A 16,103-nucleotide genomic window follows, 5' to 3' on the forward strand; every position below is an offset into this window, starting at 1 on the left:
AAGTGGACTCTTCTGCTATGGGTGAGACAAGTGTGGAGGTTCTCTGTGCAGCAGAGGTTTGTGGTGCAGTGGAAGAGGCTGCAGCTGTAGTGTGAGGAGCAGAAGAGGTCATGGCAGCAGTGCTGGAGGTCTCCATCACAGTTGAGCTTGCAGCAGTGGAGCCCTCAATGGTTGATGTGCCTGGAGCTGTGGAGGTGGACACTGAGACCAAAGTAGAGGTTGGGGTTGATGTGGTCAGAGGCATAGAAGTGCTCCCAATAGGAGCAGATGTGGTGGCAGGAGCTGTGCTTGAGTGTGGAGCAGAGGAGGAGCTGTCTGCAGGGCTGGAGCTGGGAGCTGCTGTTGTCTCCATGGCTGTGGTGGAGCCAGGAGCTGCAGTAGGTGTTGCTGAGGTGCTGGGAGAGAGTGAAGTGATTGCTACAGTTTCTGAAGAGGACACTGCTGCTGTAGTGGAGACAAGAGTGGAGGTTGTCTGAGCAGCAGAGGTCCTTGGTGCAGTGGAAGAGGCTGCAGCTGTAGTGTGAGGAGCAGAAGAGGTCATGGCAGCAGTGCTGGAGCCTCCTGATGTTGTTGTAGTTGCAGCAGTGGAGGCCTGAAGGGTTGAGGTGTTTGTATCAAAGGAGGTGGAGGTTGAGGCCAGAGTAGAGGTTGGCATAGGAGTGCTGGGCTCAGGAGTAAAGCTGCTGGCAGGAGCTGTGCTTGAGTGTGGAGCAGAGGAGGAGCTGACTGCTGGGGTTGTGGAAGCTGCTGCTGTGTCCTTGGGTGAGGTGGAGCCAGGAGCTGCAGTAGGTGTTCCTGAGGTGCTGGGAGGGACTGAAGTGGTGACTACAGCTTCTGAAGTGGACTCTTCTGCTGTGGGTGAGACAAGTGTGGAGGTTGTCTGGAGAGCAAACTTCGGTTGTGCAGTGGAAGAGGCTGCAGCTGTAGCCTGAGGAGCAGAAGAGGTCATGGCAGCAGTGCTGGAGGTCTCCATCATGGTTACAGCAGAGGTGGCCTCAAGGGTTGATGTGCCTGGAGCAGTGGAGGTGAAGGTTGAGGCCAGAGCAGAGGTTGGGGTAGAGGTGGTCAGTCTCTCAGTAGTGCTCAGAGGAAGAGTTGATGTGGTTGCAGGAGCAGTGCTTGAGTGTGGAGCAGAGGAGGAGCTCTCTGCAGGGCTGCTGCTGGGAGCTGCTGTGGTGCTTCCAAGAGCCTCTGCAGACGTTCCAGATGAGCTGGGAGGGACTGCAGTGGATGTTGTAGCTTCTGAAGTGGACACTTGAGCTGTGGTGGAGTCAAGAGTGGAGGTTGTCTGAGCAGCAGAGGTTTGTGGTGCAGAGGAAGAGGCTGCAGCTGTAGCCTGAGGAGCAGAAGAGGTCATGGCAGCAGTGCTGGAGGCTTCTGCTGTTGTTGAGCTTGCAGCAGTGGAGCCCTCAGGGGTTGATGTGCCTGGAGCTGTGGAGGTGGACACTGAGGCCAATGTAGAGGTTGGGGTTGATGTGGTCAGAGGCATAGAAGTGCTCCCAATAGGAGCAGATGAGTTTGCAGGAGCTGTGCTTGAGTGTGGAGCAGAGGAGGAGCTGTCTGCAGGGCTGGAGCTGGGAGCTGCTGTGGTGTCCATGGCTGTGGTGGTGCCAGGAGCTGCAGTAGGTGTTGCTGAGCTGCTGGGAGTGACTGCAGATGTTGCAGATGCTGAAGAGGAGAATTTAGATGTCATGGACACAAGAGTGGAGGTTGTCTGAGCAGCAGAGGTTTGTGGTGCAGAGGAAGAGGCTGCAGCTGTAGCCTGAGGAGCAGAAGAGGTCATGGCAGCAGTGCTGGAGGTCTCCATCACAGCTGAGCTTGCAGCAGTGGTGACCTCAAGGGTTGATGTGCCTGGAGCAGAGGAGCTGGAGGTTGTGGCCAGAGTAGAGGATGGCATAGAGGTGCTCAAAGCTGTCAAAGTGCTGAGAGTAGTAGTAAGGGTGGTAGTCAGATCTGTGCTTGAGTGTGGAGCAGAGGAGGAGGTTTCTGCTGTGCTAGAGGGACCTAGTGTAGTGTCCATGGCTGTGGACACCCATGTGCTTCCAAGAGCTTCTGTAGATGTTGCAGCTGAGCTGGGAGTGACTGCAGTGGATGTTGCACCTCCTGAGGTGGACTCTTGTGTGGTGGTTGAGGGAATTGTGGAGGTTGTCTGGAGAGCAAACTTCTGTTCTGCAGTGGAAGAGGCTGCAGCTGTAGCCTGAGGAGCAGAAGAGGTCATGGCAGCAGTGCTGGAGGTCTCCATCATGGTTACAGCAGTGGTGGCCTCAAGGGCTGATGTGCCTGGAGCAGTGGAGGTGTAGATTGTGGCCACAGTAGAGGTTGGCATAGAGGTGCTCAAATCCATGGAAGTGCTGAGGGTAGGAGTGAAGGTGGTGGTCAGAGCTGTGCTTGCATGAGGAGCAGAGGAGGAGGTTTCTGCTACACTGGTGGAGGGAGCTGATGTCTCCATGGCTGAGGTGGTGCCAAGAGCTTCTGTAGATGTTGCAGCTGAGCTGGGAGTGACTGCAGTGGATGTTCCACCTCCTGAGGTGGACTCTTGTGTGGTGGTTGAGGGAATTGTAGAGGTTGTCTGGAGAGCAAACTTCTGTTGTGCAGAGGAAGAGGCTGCAGCTGTAGCCTGAGGAGCAGAAGAGGTCATGGCAGCAGTGCTGGAGGTCTCCATCATGGTTACAGCAGAGGTGGCCTCAAGGGTTGATGTGCCTGGAGCAGTGGAGGTGAAGGATGAGGCCAGAGCAGAGGTTGGGGTAGATGTGGTCAGTGTCTCAGTAGTGCTCAGAGGAAGAGCTGATGTGGTGGCAGGAGCAGTGCTTGAGTGTGGAGCAGAGGAGGAGCTCTCTGCAGGGCTGCTGCTGGGAGCTGCTGTGGTGTCCATGGCTGTGGTGGTGCCAGGAGCTGCAGTAGGTATTGCTGAGCTGCTGGGAGTGACTGCAGATGTTGCAGATGCTGAAGAGGAGAATTTAGATGTCATGGACACAAGAGTGGAGGCTGTCTGAGCAGCAGAGGTTTGTGGTGCAGTGGAAGAGGCTGCAGCTGTAGTGTGAGGAGCAGAAGAGGTCATGGCAGCAGTGCTGGAGGCTTCTGCTGTTATTGAGCTTGCAGCAGAGCTGTCCTGAAGGGTTGATGTGCCTGGAGCAGTGGAGGTGAAGACTGTGGCCGTGGTAGAGGTCGGTGTAGATGTGGTCAGAGCCATGGAAGTGCTGAGAGTAGGAATGAAGGTGTTGGTCAGAGCTGTGCTTGCATGGGGAGCAGTGGAGGAGGTTCCTGCTGGGCTGCTGCTGGCAGCTGCTGTTGTGTCCATGGGGGTGGAAGTGCTGGGCTCAGGAGTAAAGCTGCTGGCAGGAGCTGTGCTTGAGTGTGGAGCAGAGGAGGAGCTGACTGCTGGGGTTGTGGAAGCTGCTGCTGTGTCCTTGGGTGAGGTGGAGCCAGGAGCTGCAGTAGGTGTTCCTGAGGTGCTGGGAGGGACTGAAGTGGTGACTACAGCTTCTGAAGTGAACTCTTCTGCTGTGGGTGAGACAAGTGTGGAGGTTGTCTGGAGAGCAAACTTCGGTTGTGCAGTGGAAGAGGCTGCAGCTGTAGCCTGAGGAGCAGAAGAGGTCATGGCAGCAGTGCTGGAGGTCTCCTTCACAGCTGAGCTTGCAGCAGTGGAGCCCTCAAGGGTTGATGTGCCTGGAGCTGTGGAGGTGGACACTGAGGCCAAAGTAGAGGTTGGGGTTGATGTGGTCAGAGGCATAGAAGTGCTCCCAATAGGAGCAGATGTGGTGGCAGGAGCTGTGCTTGAGTGTGGAGCAGAGGAGGAGCTGTCTGCAGGGTTGGAGCTGGGAGCTGCTGTGGTGTCCATGGCTGTGGTGGTGCCAGGAGCTGCAGTAGGTGTTGCTGAGCTGCTGGGAGTGACTGCAGTGGATGTTGTAGATTCAGAAGTGGAAACTTCTGCTGTGGGTGAGAAAAGTGTGGAGCTTTTCTGTGCAGCAGAGGTTTGTGGTGCAGTGGAAGAGGCTGCAGCTGTAGCCTGAGGAGCAGAAGAGGTCATGGCAGCAGTGCTGGAGGTCTTCATCACAGTGGAGCTTGCAGCAGTGACCTGCAGGACTGATGTGCCTGGAGCAGTGGAACTGGAGGTTGTGGCCAGAGTAGAGGTTGGGGTAGATGTGCTCACAGCCATGGAAGTGCTGAGGGTAGGAGGGAAGGTGGTGGTCAGAGCTGTGCTTGCATGAGGAGAGGAGGAGCTGTCTGCAGGGCTGGTGCTGGGAGCTGCTGTTGTCTCCATGGCTGTGGTGGAGCCAGGAGCTGCAGTAGATGTTCCTGAGGTGCTGGGAGAGAGTGAAGTGATTGCTACAGGTTGTGAAGAGGACACTGCTGCTGTGGTGGAGACAAGAGTGGAGGTTGTCTGAGCAGCAGGGGGTTGTGGAGCAGAGGAAGAGGCTGCAGCTGTAGTGTGAGGAGCAGAAGAGGTCATGGCAGCAGTGCTGGAGGTCTCCATCACAGTTGAGCTTGCAGCAGTGGAGCCCTCAAGGGTTGATGTGCCTGGAGCAGTGGAGCTGGAGGCTGAGGCCAGAGTAGAGGTTGGCATAGAGGTGGTCAGTGTAGGAGCAGTGCTGAGAGGAGCAGTAGCAGTGGTGGTCTGAGCTGTGCTTGCATGAGGAGCAGAGGAGGAGCTGTCTGCAGGGCTGGTGCTGGGAGCTGCTGTTGTGTCCTTCAGTGTGGTGGTTTGAAGAACAGACTTCTGCTCTAGAGTGGAAGAGGCTGCAGCTGTAGTGTGAGGAGCAGAAGAGGTCATGGCAGCAGTGCTGGAGGCTTCTGCTGTTGTTGAGCTTGCAGCAGAGCTGTCCTGAAGGGTTGATGTGCCTGGAGCACTGGAGGTGGAGACTGTGGCCGGGGTAGAGGTTGGGGTAGATGTGGTCAGAGCCATGGAAGTGCTCAGAGTGGGTGAAAGGGTGCTGGTGGTAGCTGTGCTTCTGTGTGCAGCGGAGGAGGAGCTATCTGCTGGGGTAGAGGAAGCTGGTGAGGATTCCATGGCTGAGGTGGTTCCAAGAGCTGCAGCAGATGTTCCAGATGAGCTGGGAGGGACTGCAGTGGATGTTGTAGCTTTGGAAGTGGAGACTTGAGCTGTGGTGGAGCCAAGGGTTGAGGTTGTCTCAGCAGTAGTGCTTTGTGGTGCAGAGGAAGAGGCTGCAGCTGTAGCCTGAGGAGCAGAAGAGGTCATGGCAGCAGTGCTGGAGGTCTCCATCACAGTTGAGCTTGCAGCAGTGCTGACCTCAAGGCTTGATGTGCCTGGAGCAGTGGAGCTGGAGGTTGTGGCCTGAGTAGAGGTCGGCATAGAGGTGATCACAGCCTGAGTAGTGGTCAGAGGAAGAGTTGTTGTGCTGTCAGGAGCTGTGCTTCTCTCTGGAGCAGAGGAAGAGCTCTCTGCAGGGCTGGAGCTGGGAGCTGCTGTTGTCTCCAAGGCTGTGGTGGAGGCAGGAGCTGCAGTAGATGTTCCTGAGGTGCTGAGAGGGACTGCAGAAGATGTGGCAGATGCTGAAGAGGAGAATTTAGATGTCATGGACACAAGAGTGGAGGTTGTCTGAGCAGCAGAGGTTTGTGGTGCAGTGGAAGAGGCTGCAGCTGTAGCCTGAGGAGCAGAAGAGGTCATGGCAGCAGTGCTGGAGGTCTCCATCACAGCTGAGCTTGCAGCAGTGGTGACCTCAAGGGCTGTTGTGCCTGGAGCAGTGGAGCTGGAGGTTGTGGCCAGAGTGGAGGTTGGAGTAGATGTGGTCAGAGCCATGGAAGTGCTGAGGGTAGGAGTGAAGGTGGTGGTCAGAGCTGTGCTTGCATGAGGAGCAGAGGAAGAGGTTTCTGCTACACTGGTGGAGGGAGCTGATGTCTCCATGGCTGAGGTGGTGCCAAGAGCTTGTGTAGATGTTGCAGCTGAGCTGGGAGTGACTGCAGTGGATGTTCCACCTCCTGAGGTGGACTCTTGTGTGGTGGTTGAGGGCACTGTGGAGGTTGTCTGCAGAGCAAACTTCTGTTGAGCAGTGGAAGAGGCAGCAGCTGTAGCCTGAGGAGCAGAAGAGGTCATGGCAGCACTGCTGGAGGCTTCTGCTGTTGTTGAGCTTGCAGCAGTGGAGCCCTCAAGGGCTGATGTGCCTGGAGCAGTGGTGGTGGAGGTTGTGGTCAGAGGAGAGGTTTGCATGGAGGTTGTCACAGCCATGGAAGTGCTCAGAGCAGGAGTAAAGGTGGTGGTAGTGTGAGGAGCAGAAGAGGTCATGGCAGCAGTGCTGGAGGTCTCCATCACAGTTGAGCTTGCAGCAGTGGATTCCTCCAGGACTGTTGTGCCTGGAGCAGTGGAGCTGGAGGTTGTGGCCAGAGTAGAGGTTGGGGTAGATGTTGTCAGTCTCTCAGTAGTGCTCAGAGGAAGAGTTGATGTGGTTGCAGGAGCAGTGCTTGAGTGTGGAGCAGAGGAGGAGCTGTCTGCAGGGCTGCTGCTGGGAGCTGCTGTGGTGCTTCCAAGAGCCTCTGCAGACGTTCCAGATGAGCTGGGAGGGACTGCAGTGGATGTTGTAGCTTCTGAAGTGGACACTTGAGCTGTGGTGGAGTCAGGAGTGGAGGTTGTCTGAGCAGCAGAGGTTTGTGGTGCAGAGGAAGAGGCTGAAGCTGTAGTCTGAGGAGTTGAAGAGGTCATGGCAGCAGTGCTGGAGGCTTCTGCTGTTGTTGAGCTTGTAGCAGAGCTGTCCTGAAGGGTTGATGTGCCTGGAGCAGTGGAGGTGAAGACTGTGGCCGTGGTAGAGGTCGGTGTAGATGTGGTCAGAGCCATGGAAGTGCTGAGAGTAGGAATGAAGGTGTTGGTCAGAGCTGTGCTTTCATGGGGAGCAGTGGAGGAGGTTCCTGCTGGGCTGCTGCTGGCAGCTGCTGTTGTGTCCATGGGGGTGGAAGTGCTGGGCTCAGGAGTAAAGCTGCTGGCAGGAGCTGTGCTTGAGTGTGGAGCAGAGGAGGAGCTGACTGCTGGGGTTGTGGAAGCTGCTGCTGTGTCCTTGGGTGAGGTGGAGCCAGGAGCTGCAGTAGGTGTTCCTGAGGTGCTGGGAGGGACTGAAGTGGTGACTACAGCTTCTGAAGTGAACTCTTCTGCTGTGGGTGAGACAAGTGTGGAGGTTGTCTGGAGAGCAAACTTCGGTTGTGCAGTGGAAGAGGCTGCAGCTGTAGTGTGAGGAGCAGAAGAGGTCATGGCAGCAGTGCTGGAGGCTTCTGCTGTTGTTGAGCGTGCAGCAGTGGAGCCCTCAGGGGTTGATGTGCCTGGAGCTGTGGTGGTGGACACTGAGGCCAATGTAGAGGTTGGGGTTGATGTGGTCAGAGGCATAGAAGTGCTCCCAATAGGAGCAGCTGTGGTTGCAGGAGCTGTGCTTGAGTGTGGAGCAGAGGAGGAGCTGTCTGCAGGGCTGGAGCTGGGAGCTGCTGTGGTGTCCATGGCTGTGGTGGTGCCAGGAGCTGCAGTAGGTGTTGCTGAGCTGCTGGGAGTGACTGCAGATGTTGCAGATGCTGACAAGGAGAATTTAGATATCATGGACACAAGAGTGGAGGTTGTCTGAGCAGCAGAGGTTTGTGGTGCAGAGGAAGAGGCTGCAGCTGTAGCCTGCTGAGCAGAAGAGGTCATGGCAGCAGTGCTGGAGGCTTCTGCTGTTGTTGAGCTTGCAGCAGTGGAGGTCTGAAGGGCTGATGTGCCTGGAGCAGTGGAGGTGGAGGTTGTGGTGAGAGGAGAGGTTTGCATGGAGGTTGTCACAGCCATGGAAGTGCTCAGAGCAGGAGTAAAGGTGGTGGTAGTGTGAGGAGCAGAAGAGGTCATGGCAGCAGTGCTGGAGGCTCCTGATGTTGTTGTAGTTGCAGCAGAGGAGGCCTGAAGGGTTGAGGTGTTTGTATCAAAGGAGGTGGAGGCTGAGGCCAGAGTAGAGGTTGGCATAGGAGTGCTCAGAGGCATAGAAGTGCTGAGCTCAGGAGTGAAGCTGCTGGCAGGAGCTGTGCTTGAGTGTGGAGCAGAGGAGGAGCTGACTGCTGGGGTTGTGGAAGCTGCTGCTGTGTCCTTGGGTGAGGTGGAGCCAGGAGCTGCAGTAGGTGTTCCTGAGGTGCTGGGAGAGACTGAAGTGGTGACTACAGCTTCTGAAGTGAACTCTTCTGCTGTGGGTGAGACAAGTGTGGAGGTTGTCTCAGCAGCAGAGGAAGAGGCTGCAGCTGTAGTGTGAGGAGCAGAAGAGGTCATGGCAGCAGTGCTGGAGGTCTTCATCACAGTTGAGCTTGCAGCAGTGGTGATCTCAAGGGCTGATGTGCCTGGAGCTGTGGTGGTGGAGACTGTGGCCAGAGTAGAGGTTGGGGTAGATGTGCTCACAACCATGGAAGTGCTGAGGGTAGGAGGGAAGGTGGTGGTCAGAGCTGTGCTTGCATGAGGAGAGGAGGAGCTGTCTGCAGGGCTGGTGCTGGGAGCTGCTGTTGTCTCCATGGCTGTGGTGGAGCCAGGAGCTGCAGTAGATGTTGCTGAGGTGCTGGGAGAGAGTGAAGTGATTGCTACAGTTTGTGAAGAGGACACTGCTGCTGTGGTGGAGACAAGAGTGGAGGTTGTCTGAGCAGCAGAGGGTTGTGGAGCAGAGGAAGAGGCTGCAGCTGTAGCCTGAGGAGCAGAAGAGGTCATGGCAGCAGTGCTGGAGGTCTCCATCACAGTTGAGCTTGCAGCAGTGGAGCCCTCAAGGGTTGATGTGCCTGGAGCTGTGGAGCTGGAGGCTGAGGCCGGAGTAGAGGTTGGCATAGAGGTGGTCAGTGTTGCAGCAGTGCTCAGAGGAGCAGTAGCAATGGTGGTCAGAGCTGTGCTTGCATGAGGAGCAGAGGAGGAGCTGTCTGCAGGGCTGGTGCTGGGAGCTGCTGTTGTGTCCTTCAGTGTGGTGGTTTGAAGAACAGATTTCTGCTCTAGAGTGGAAGAGGCTGCAGCTGTAGTGTGAGGAGCAGAAGAGGTCATGGCAGCAGTGCTGGAGGCTTCTGCTGTTGTTGAGCTTGCAGCAGAGCTGTCCTGAAGGGTTGATGTGCCTGGAGCAGTGGAGGTGGAGACTGTGGCCATGGTAGAGGTTGGGGTAGATGTGGTCACAGCCATGGAAGTGCTGAGGGTAGGAGTGAAGGTGGTGGTCAGAGCTGTGCTTGCATGAGGAGCAGAGGAGGAGGTTTCTGCTACACTGGTGGAGGGAGCTGATGTCTCCATGGCTGAGGTGGTGCCAAGAGCTTCTGTAGATGTTGCAGCTGAGCTGGGAGTGACTGCAGTGGATGTTCCACCTCCTGAGGTGGACTCTTGTGTGGTGGTTGAGGGCACTGTGGAGGTTGTCTGGAGAGCAAACTTCTGTTGTGCAGTGGAAGAGGCTGCAGCTGTAGCCTGAGGAGCAGAAGAGGTCATGGCAGCACTGCTGGAGGCTTCTGCTGTTGTTGAGCTTGCAGCAGTGGAGCCCTCAAGGGCTGATGTGCCTGGAGCAGTGGTGGTGGAGGTTGTGGTCAGAGGAGAGGTTTGCATGGAGGTTGTCACAGCCATGGAAGTGCTCAGAGCAGGAGTAAAGGTGGTGGTAGTGTGAGGAGCAGAAGAGGTCATGGCAGCAGTGCTTGAGGTCTCCATCACAGTTGAGCTTGCAGCAGTGGATTCCTCCAGGACTGTTGTGCCTGGAGCAGTGGAGCTGGAGGTTGTGGCCAGAGTAGAGGTTGGGGTAGATGTTGTCAGTCTCTCAGTAGTGCTCAGAGGAAGAGTTGATGTGGTTGCAGGAGCAGTGCTTGAGTGTGGAGCAGAGGAGGAGCTGACTGCTGGGGTTGTGGAAGCTGCTGCTGTGTCCTTGGGTGAGGTGGAGCCAGGAGCTGCAGTAGGTGTTCCTGAGGTGCTGGGAGGGACTGAAGTGGTGACTACAGCTTCTGAAGTGAACTCTTCTGCTGTGGGTGAGACAAGTGTGGAGGTTGTCTCAGCAGCAGAGGAAGAGGCTGCAGCTGTAGCGTGAGGAGCAGAAGAGGTCATGGCAGCACTGCTGGAGGTCTCCAGCATGGTTACCCCAGTGGTGGCCTGAAGGGCTGTTGTGCCTGGAGCAGATGAGGTGGACACTGAGGCCAAAGTAGAGGTCGGCATAGAGGTGATCACAGCCTGAGTAGTGGTCAGAGGAAGAGTTGTTGTGCTGTCAGGAGCTGTGATTCTCTCTGGAGCAGAGGAAGAGCTTTCTGCAGGGCTGGAGCTGGGAGCTGCTGTGGTGTCCATGGCTGTGGTGGTGCCAGGAGCTGCAGTAGGTGTTGCTGAGCTGCTGGGAGTGACTGCAGATGTTGCAGATGCTGAAGAGGAGAATTTAGATGTCATGGACACAAGAGTGGAGGTTGTCTGAGCAGCAGAGGTTTGTGGTGCAGAGGAAGAGGCTGCAGCAGTGTGAGGAGCAGAAGAGGTCATGGCAGCAGTGCTGGAGGCTTCTGCTGTTGTTGAGCTTGCAGCAGAGCTGTCCTGAAGGGTTGATGTGCCTGGAGCAGTGGAGGTGGAGACTGTGGCCATGGTAGAGGTTGGTGTAGATGTGGTCAGAGCCATGGAAGTGCTCAGAGTGGGTGAAAGGGTGCTGGTGGTAGCTGTGCTTCTGTGTGCAGCAGAGGAGGAGCTATCTGCTGGGGTAGAGGAAGCTGGTGAGGATTCCATGGCTGAGGTGGTTCCAAGAGCTGCAGCAGATGTTCCAGATGAGCTGGGAGGGACTGCAGTGGATGTTGTAGCTTTGGAAGTGGAGACTTGAGCTGTGGTGGAGCCAAGGGTTGAAGTTGTCTCAGCAGTAGTGCTTTGTGGTGCAGAGGAAGAGGCTGCAGCTGTAGCCTGAGGAGCAGAAGAGGTCATGGCAGCAGTGCTGGAGGTCTCCATCACAGTTGAGCTTGCAGCAGTGCTGACCTCAAGGCTTGATGTGCCTGGAGCAGTGGAGCTGGAGGTTGTGGCCTGAGTAGAGGTCGGCATAGAGGTGATCACAGCCTGAGTAGTGGTCAGGGGAAGAGTTGTTGTGCTGTCAGGAGCTGTGCTTCTCTCTGGAGCAGAGGAAGAGCTTTCTGCAGGGCTGGAGCTGGGAGCTGCTGTTGTCTCCAAGGCTGTGGTGGAGGCAGGAGCTGCAGTAGATGTTCCTGAGGTGCTGGGAGTGACTGCAGAAGATGTGGCAGATGCTGAAGAGGAGAATTTAGATGTCATGGACACAAGAGTGGAGGTTGTCTGAGCAGCAGAGGTTTGTGGTGCAGTGGAAGAGGCTGCAGCTGTAGCCTGAGGAGCAGAAGAGGTCATGGCAGAAGTGCTGGAGGTCTCCATCACAGCTGAGCTTGCAGCAGTGGTGACCTCAAGGGCTGATGTGCCTGGAGCAGTGGAGCTGGAGGTTGTGGCCAGAGTAGAGGTTGGGGTAGATGTGCTCACAACCATGGAAGTGCTGAGGGTAGGAGGGAAGGTGGTGGTCAGAGCTGTGCTTGCATGGGGAGGAGAGGAGGAGCTCTCTGCAGGGCTGGAGCTGGGAGCTGCTGTTGTCTCCATGGCTGTGGTTGAGCCAGGAGCTGCAGAAGATGTTCCTGAGGTGCTGGGAGAGAGTGAAGTGATTCCTACAGTTTGTGAAGAGGACACTGCTGCTGTGGTGGAGACAAGAGTGGAGGTTGTCTGAGCAGCAGAGGGTTGTGGTGCAGAGGAAGAGGCTGCAGCTGTAGTGTGAGGAGCAGAAGAGGTCATGGCAGCAGTGCTGGAGGCTTCTGCTGTTGTTGAGCTTGCAGCAGTGGAGGTCTGAAGGGCTGATGTGCCTGGAGCAGTGGAGGTGGAGGTTGTGGTCAGAGGAGAGGTTTGCATGGAGGTTGTCACAGCCATGGAAGTGCTCAGAGCAGGAGTAAAGGTGGTGGTAGTGTGAGGAGCAGAAGAGGTCATGTCAGCAGTGCTGGAGGCTTCTGATGTTGTTGTAGTTGCAGCAGTGGAGGCCTGAAGGGTTGAGGTGTTTGTATCAAAGGAGGTGGAGGCTGAGGCCAGAGTAGAGGTTGGCATAGGAGTGCTGAGCTCAGGAGTAAAGCTGCTGGCAGGAGCTGTGCTTGAGTGTGGAGCAGAGGAGGAGCTGACTGCTGGGGCTGTGGAAGCTGCTGCTGTGTCCTTGGGTGAGGTGGAGCCAGGAGCTGCAGTAGGTGTTCCTGAGGTGCTGGGAGGGACTGAAGTGGTGACTACAGCTTCTGAAGTGGACTCTTCTGCTGTGGGTGAGACAAGTGTGGAGGTTGTCTCAGCAGCAGAGGAAGAGGCTGCAGCTGTAGCGTGAGGAGCAGAAGAGGTCATGGCAGCAGTGCTGGAGGTCTCCATCACAGTTGAGCTTGCAGCAGTGGAGCCCTCAAGGGTTGATGTGCCTGGAGCAGTGGAGCTGGAGACTGTGGCCAGAGTAGAGGTTGGCATAGAGGTGGTCAGTGTTGCAGCAGTGCTCAGAGGAGCAGTAGCAATGGTGGTCAGAGCTGTGCTTGCATGAGGAGCAGAGGAGGAGCTGTCTGCAGGGCTGGTGCTGGGAGCTGCTGTTGTGTCCTTCAGTGTGGTGGTTTGAAGAACAGACTTCTGCTCTAGAGTGGAAGAGGCTGCAGCTGTAGTGTGAGGAGCAGAAGAGGTCATGGCAGCACTGCTGGAGGTCTCCAGCATGGTTACCCCAGTGGTGGCCTCAAGGGCTGTTGTGCCTGGAGCAGTGGAGGTGGACACTGAGGCCAGAGTAGAGGTCGGCATAGAGGTGATCACAGCCTGAGTAGTGGTCAGAGGAAGAGTTGTTGTGCTGTCAGGAGCTGTGCTTCTCTCTGGAGCAGAGGAGGAGCTGTCTGCAGGGCTGGAGCTGGGAGCTGCTGTTGTCTCCATGGCTGTGGTGGAGGCAGGAGCTGCAGTAGATGTTCTTGAGCTGCTGAGAGGGACTGCAGAAGATGTTGCAGATGCTGAAGAGGAGAATTTAGATGTGATGGACACAAGAGTGGAGGTTGTCTGAGCAGCAGAGGTTTGTGGTGCAGAGGAAGAGGCTGCAGCTGTAGCCTGAGGAGCAGAAGAGGTCATGGCAGCAGTGCTGGAGGCTTCTGATGTTGTTGTAGTTGCAGAAGTGGAGGCCTGAAGGGTTGAGGTGTTTGTATCAAAGGAAGTGGAGGTTGAGGCCAGAGTAGAGGTTGGCATAGGAGTGCTGGGCTCAGGAGTAAAGCTGCTGGCAGGAGCTGTGCTTGAGTGTGGAGCAGAGGAGGAGCTGGAAGCTGGGGCTGTGGAAGCTGCTGCTGTGTCCTTGGGTGAGGTGGAGCCAGGAGCTGCAGTAGGTGTTCCTGAGGTGCTGGGAGGGACTGAAGTGGTGACTACAGCTTCTGAAGTGGACTCTTCTGCTGTGGGTGAGACAAGTGTGGAGGTTGTCTCAGCAGCAGAGGAAGAGGCTGCAGCTGTAGCGTGAGGAGCAGAAGAGGTCATGGCAGCAGTGCTGGAGGTCTCCAGCATGGTTACCCCAGTGGTGGCCTGAAGGGCTGTTGTGCCTGGAGCAGATGAGGTGGACACTGAGGCCAAAGTAGAGGTCGGCATAGAGGTGATCACAGCCTGAGTAGTGGTCAGAGGAAGAGTTGTTGTGCTGTCAGGAGCTGTGCTTCTCTCTGGAGCAGAGGAAGAGCTCTCTGCAGGGCTGGAGCTGGGAGCTGCTGTTGTCTCCAAGGCTGTGGTGGAGGCAGGAGCTGCAGTAGATGTTCTTGAGCTGCTGAGAGGGACTGCAGTAGATGTTGCAGATGCTGAAGAGGAGAATTTAGATGTCATGGACACAAGAGTGGAGGTTGTCTGAGCAGCAGAGGTTTGTGGTGCAGAGGAAGAGGCTGCAGCTGTAGCCTGAGGAGCAGAAGAGGTCATGGCAGCAGTGCTGGAGGTCTCCATCACAGTTGAGCTTGCAGCAGTGGTGACCTCAAGGGCTGATGTGCCTGGAGCAGTGGAGCTGGAGGTTGAGGCCAGAGCAGAGGTTGGGGTAGATGTGGTCAGTCTCTCAGTAGTGCTCAGAGGAAGAGTTGATGTGGTTGCAGGAGCAGTGCTTGAGTGTGGAGCAGAGGAGGAGCTGTCTGCAGGGCTGCTGCTGGGAGCTGCTGTGGTGTCCATGGCTGTGGTGCTTCCAAGAGCCTCTGCAGACGTTCCAGATGAGCTGGGAGGGACTGCAGTGGATGTTGTAGCTTCTGAAGTGGACACTTGAGCTGTGGTAGAGTCAAGAGGGGAGGTTGTCTGAGCAGCAGAGGTTTGTGGTGCAGAGGAAGAGGCTGCAGCTGTAGCCTGAGGAGCAGAAGAGGTCATGGCAGCAGTGCTGGAGGCTTCTGCTATTGTTGAGCTTGCAGCAGTGGAGCCCTCAGGGGTTGATGTGCCTGGAGCTGTGGAGGTGGACACTGAGGCCAAAGTAGAGGTTGGGGTTGATGTGGTCAGAGGTACAGAAGTGCTCCCAATAGGAGCAGCTGTGGTGGCAGGAGCTGTGCTTGAGTGTGGAGCAGAGGAGGAGCTCTCTGCAGGGCTGCTGCTGGGAGCTGCTGTGGTGTCCATGGCTGTGGTGGTGCCAGGAGCTGCAGTAGATGTTCCTGAGCTGCTGGGAGTGACTGCAGATGTTGCAGATGCTGAAGAGGAGAATTTAGATGTCATGGACACAAGAGTGGAGGTTGTCTGAGCAGCAGAGGTTTGTGGTGCAGAGGTAGAGGCTGCAACAGTAGCCTGAGGAGCAGAAGAGGTCATGGCAGCAGTGCTGGAGGTCTCCATCATGGTTACAGCAGAGGTGGCCTCAAGGGTTGATGTGCCTGGAGCAGTGGAGCTGGAGGTTGAGGCCAGAGCAGAGGTTGGAGTAGATGTGGTCAGTCTCTCAGTAGTGCTCAGAGGAAGAGTTGATGTGGTTGCAGGAGCAGTGCTTGAGTGTGGAGCAGAGGAGGAGCTGACTGCAGGGCTGCTGCTGGGAGCTGCTGTGGTGCTCCCAAGAGCCTCTGCAGACGTTCCAGATGAGCTGGGAGGGACTGCAGTGGATGTTGTAGCTTCTGAAGTGGACACTTTAGCTGTGGTGGAGTCAGGAGTGGAGGTTGTCTGAGCAGCAGAGGTTTGTGGTGCAGAGGAAGAGGCTGCAGCTGTAGCCTGAGGAGCAGAAGAGGTCATGGCAGCAGTGCTGGAGATTTCTTCTGGTGTTGTTGAGCTTGCAGCAGAGCTGTCCTGAAGGGTTGATGTGCCTGGAGCAGTGGAGGTGGAGACTGTGGCCGTGGTAGAGGTTGGTGTAGATGTGGTCAGAGCCATGGAAGTGCTGAGAGTAGGAATGGAGGTGGTGGTCAGAGCTGTGCTTGCATGGGGAGCAGTGGAGGAGGTTCCTGCTGGGCTGCTGCTGGCAGCTGCTGTTGTGTCCATGGGGGTGGAAGTGCTGGGCTCAGGAGTAAAGCTGCTGGCAGGAGCTGTGCTTGAGTGTGGAGCAGAGGAGGAGCTGACTGCTGGGGTTGTGGAAGCTGCTGCTGTGTCCTTGGGTGAGGTGGAGCCAGGAGCTGCAGTAGGTGTTCCTGAGGTGCTGGGAGGGACTGAAGTGGTGACTACAGCTTCTGAAGTGGACTCTTCTGCTGTGGGTGAGACAAGTGTGGAGGTTGTCTGGAGAGCAAACTTCGGTTGTGCAGTGGAAGAGGCTGCAGCTGTAGTGTGAGGAGCAGAAGAGGTCATGGCAGCAGTGCTGGAGGTCTCCATCATGGTTACAGCAGAGGTGACCTCCAGGACTGTTGTGCCTGGAGCAGTGGAGCTGGAGGTTGAGGCCAGAGCAGAGGTTGGGGTAGATGTGGTCAGTCTCTCAGTAGTGCTCAGAGGAAGAGTTGATGTGGTTGCAGGAGCAGTGCTTGAGTGTGGAGCAGAGGAGGAGCTCTCTGCAGGGCTGGAGGTGGGAGCTGCTGTGGTGCTTCCAAGAGCCTCTGCAGACGTTCCAGATGAGCTGGGAGGGACTGCAGTGGATGTTGTAGCTTCTGAAGTGGACACTTGAGCTGTGGTGGAGTCAAGAGTGGAGGTTGTCTGAGCAGCAGAGGTTTGTGGTGCAGAGGAAGAGGCTGCAGCTGTAGCCTGAGGAGCAGAAGAGGTCATGGCAGCAGTGCTGGAGGCTTCTGCTGTTGTTGAGCTTGCAGCAGTGGAGCCC

General features: G+C 56.4%; 2 protein-coding genes across 2 annotated transcripts in view; both read right to left on the reverse strand.

The window, feature by feature from the left end:
* Window positions 1-6,895, reverse strand: part of MUC16 (mucin 16, cell surface associated) — a 42,155-nt gene extending 35,260 nt beyond the window's left edge. The window contains exon 1 of the mRNA XM_068164791.1: window positions 5,266-6,895. Coding sequence (XP_068020892.1) covers window positions 5,266-6,895 — 1,630 coding nt within the window. The remainder of the gene's footprint in view (window positions 1-5,265) is intronic.
* A 2,990-nt stretch (window positions 6,896-9,885) lies between these two features.
* LOC137454656 (uncharacterized) lies at window positions 9,886-11,809 on the reverse strand. The gene is made up of 3 exons (XM_068164793.1): window positions 11,576-11,809; window positions 10,028-10,816; window positions 9,886-9,912 (listed from the first exon to the last, which is right to left on the reverse strand). The coding sequence occupies exons 1-3, from the start codon at window positions 11,807-11,809 to the stop codon at window positions 9,886-9,888; spliced, it is 1,050 nt and encodes a 349-aa protein (XP_068020894.1).
* Window positions 11,810-16,103: the final 4,294 nt, after the last annotated feature.

This window comes from Melanerpes formicivorus, unplaced genomic scaffold (genome assembly GCF_026170545.1).
Source record: "Melanerpes formicivorus ecotype bairdi unplaced genomic scaffold, bMelFor1.0.p_v2 SCAF_83, whole genome shotgun sequence".
Taxonomy (NCBI): domain Eukaryota; kingdom Metazoa; phylum Chordata; class Aves; order Piciformes; family Picidae; genus Melanerpes; species Melanerpes formicivorus.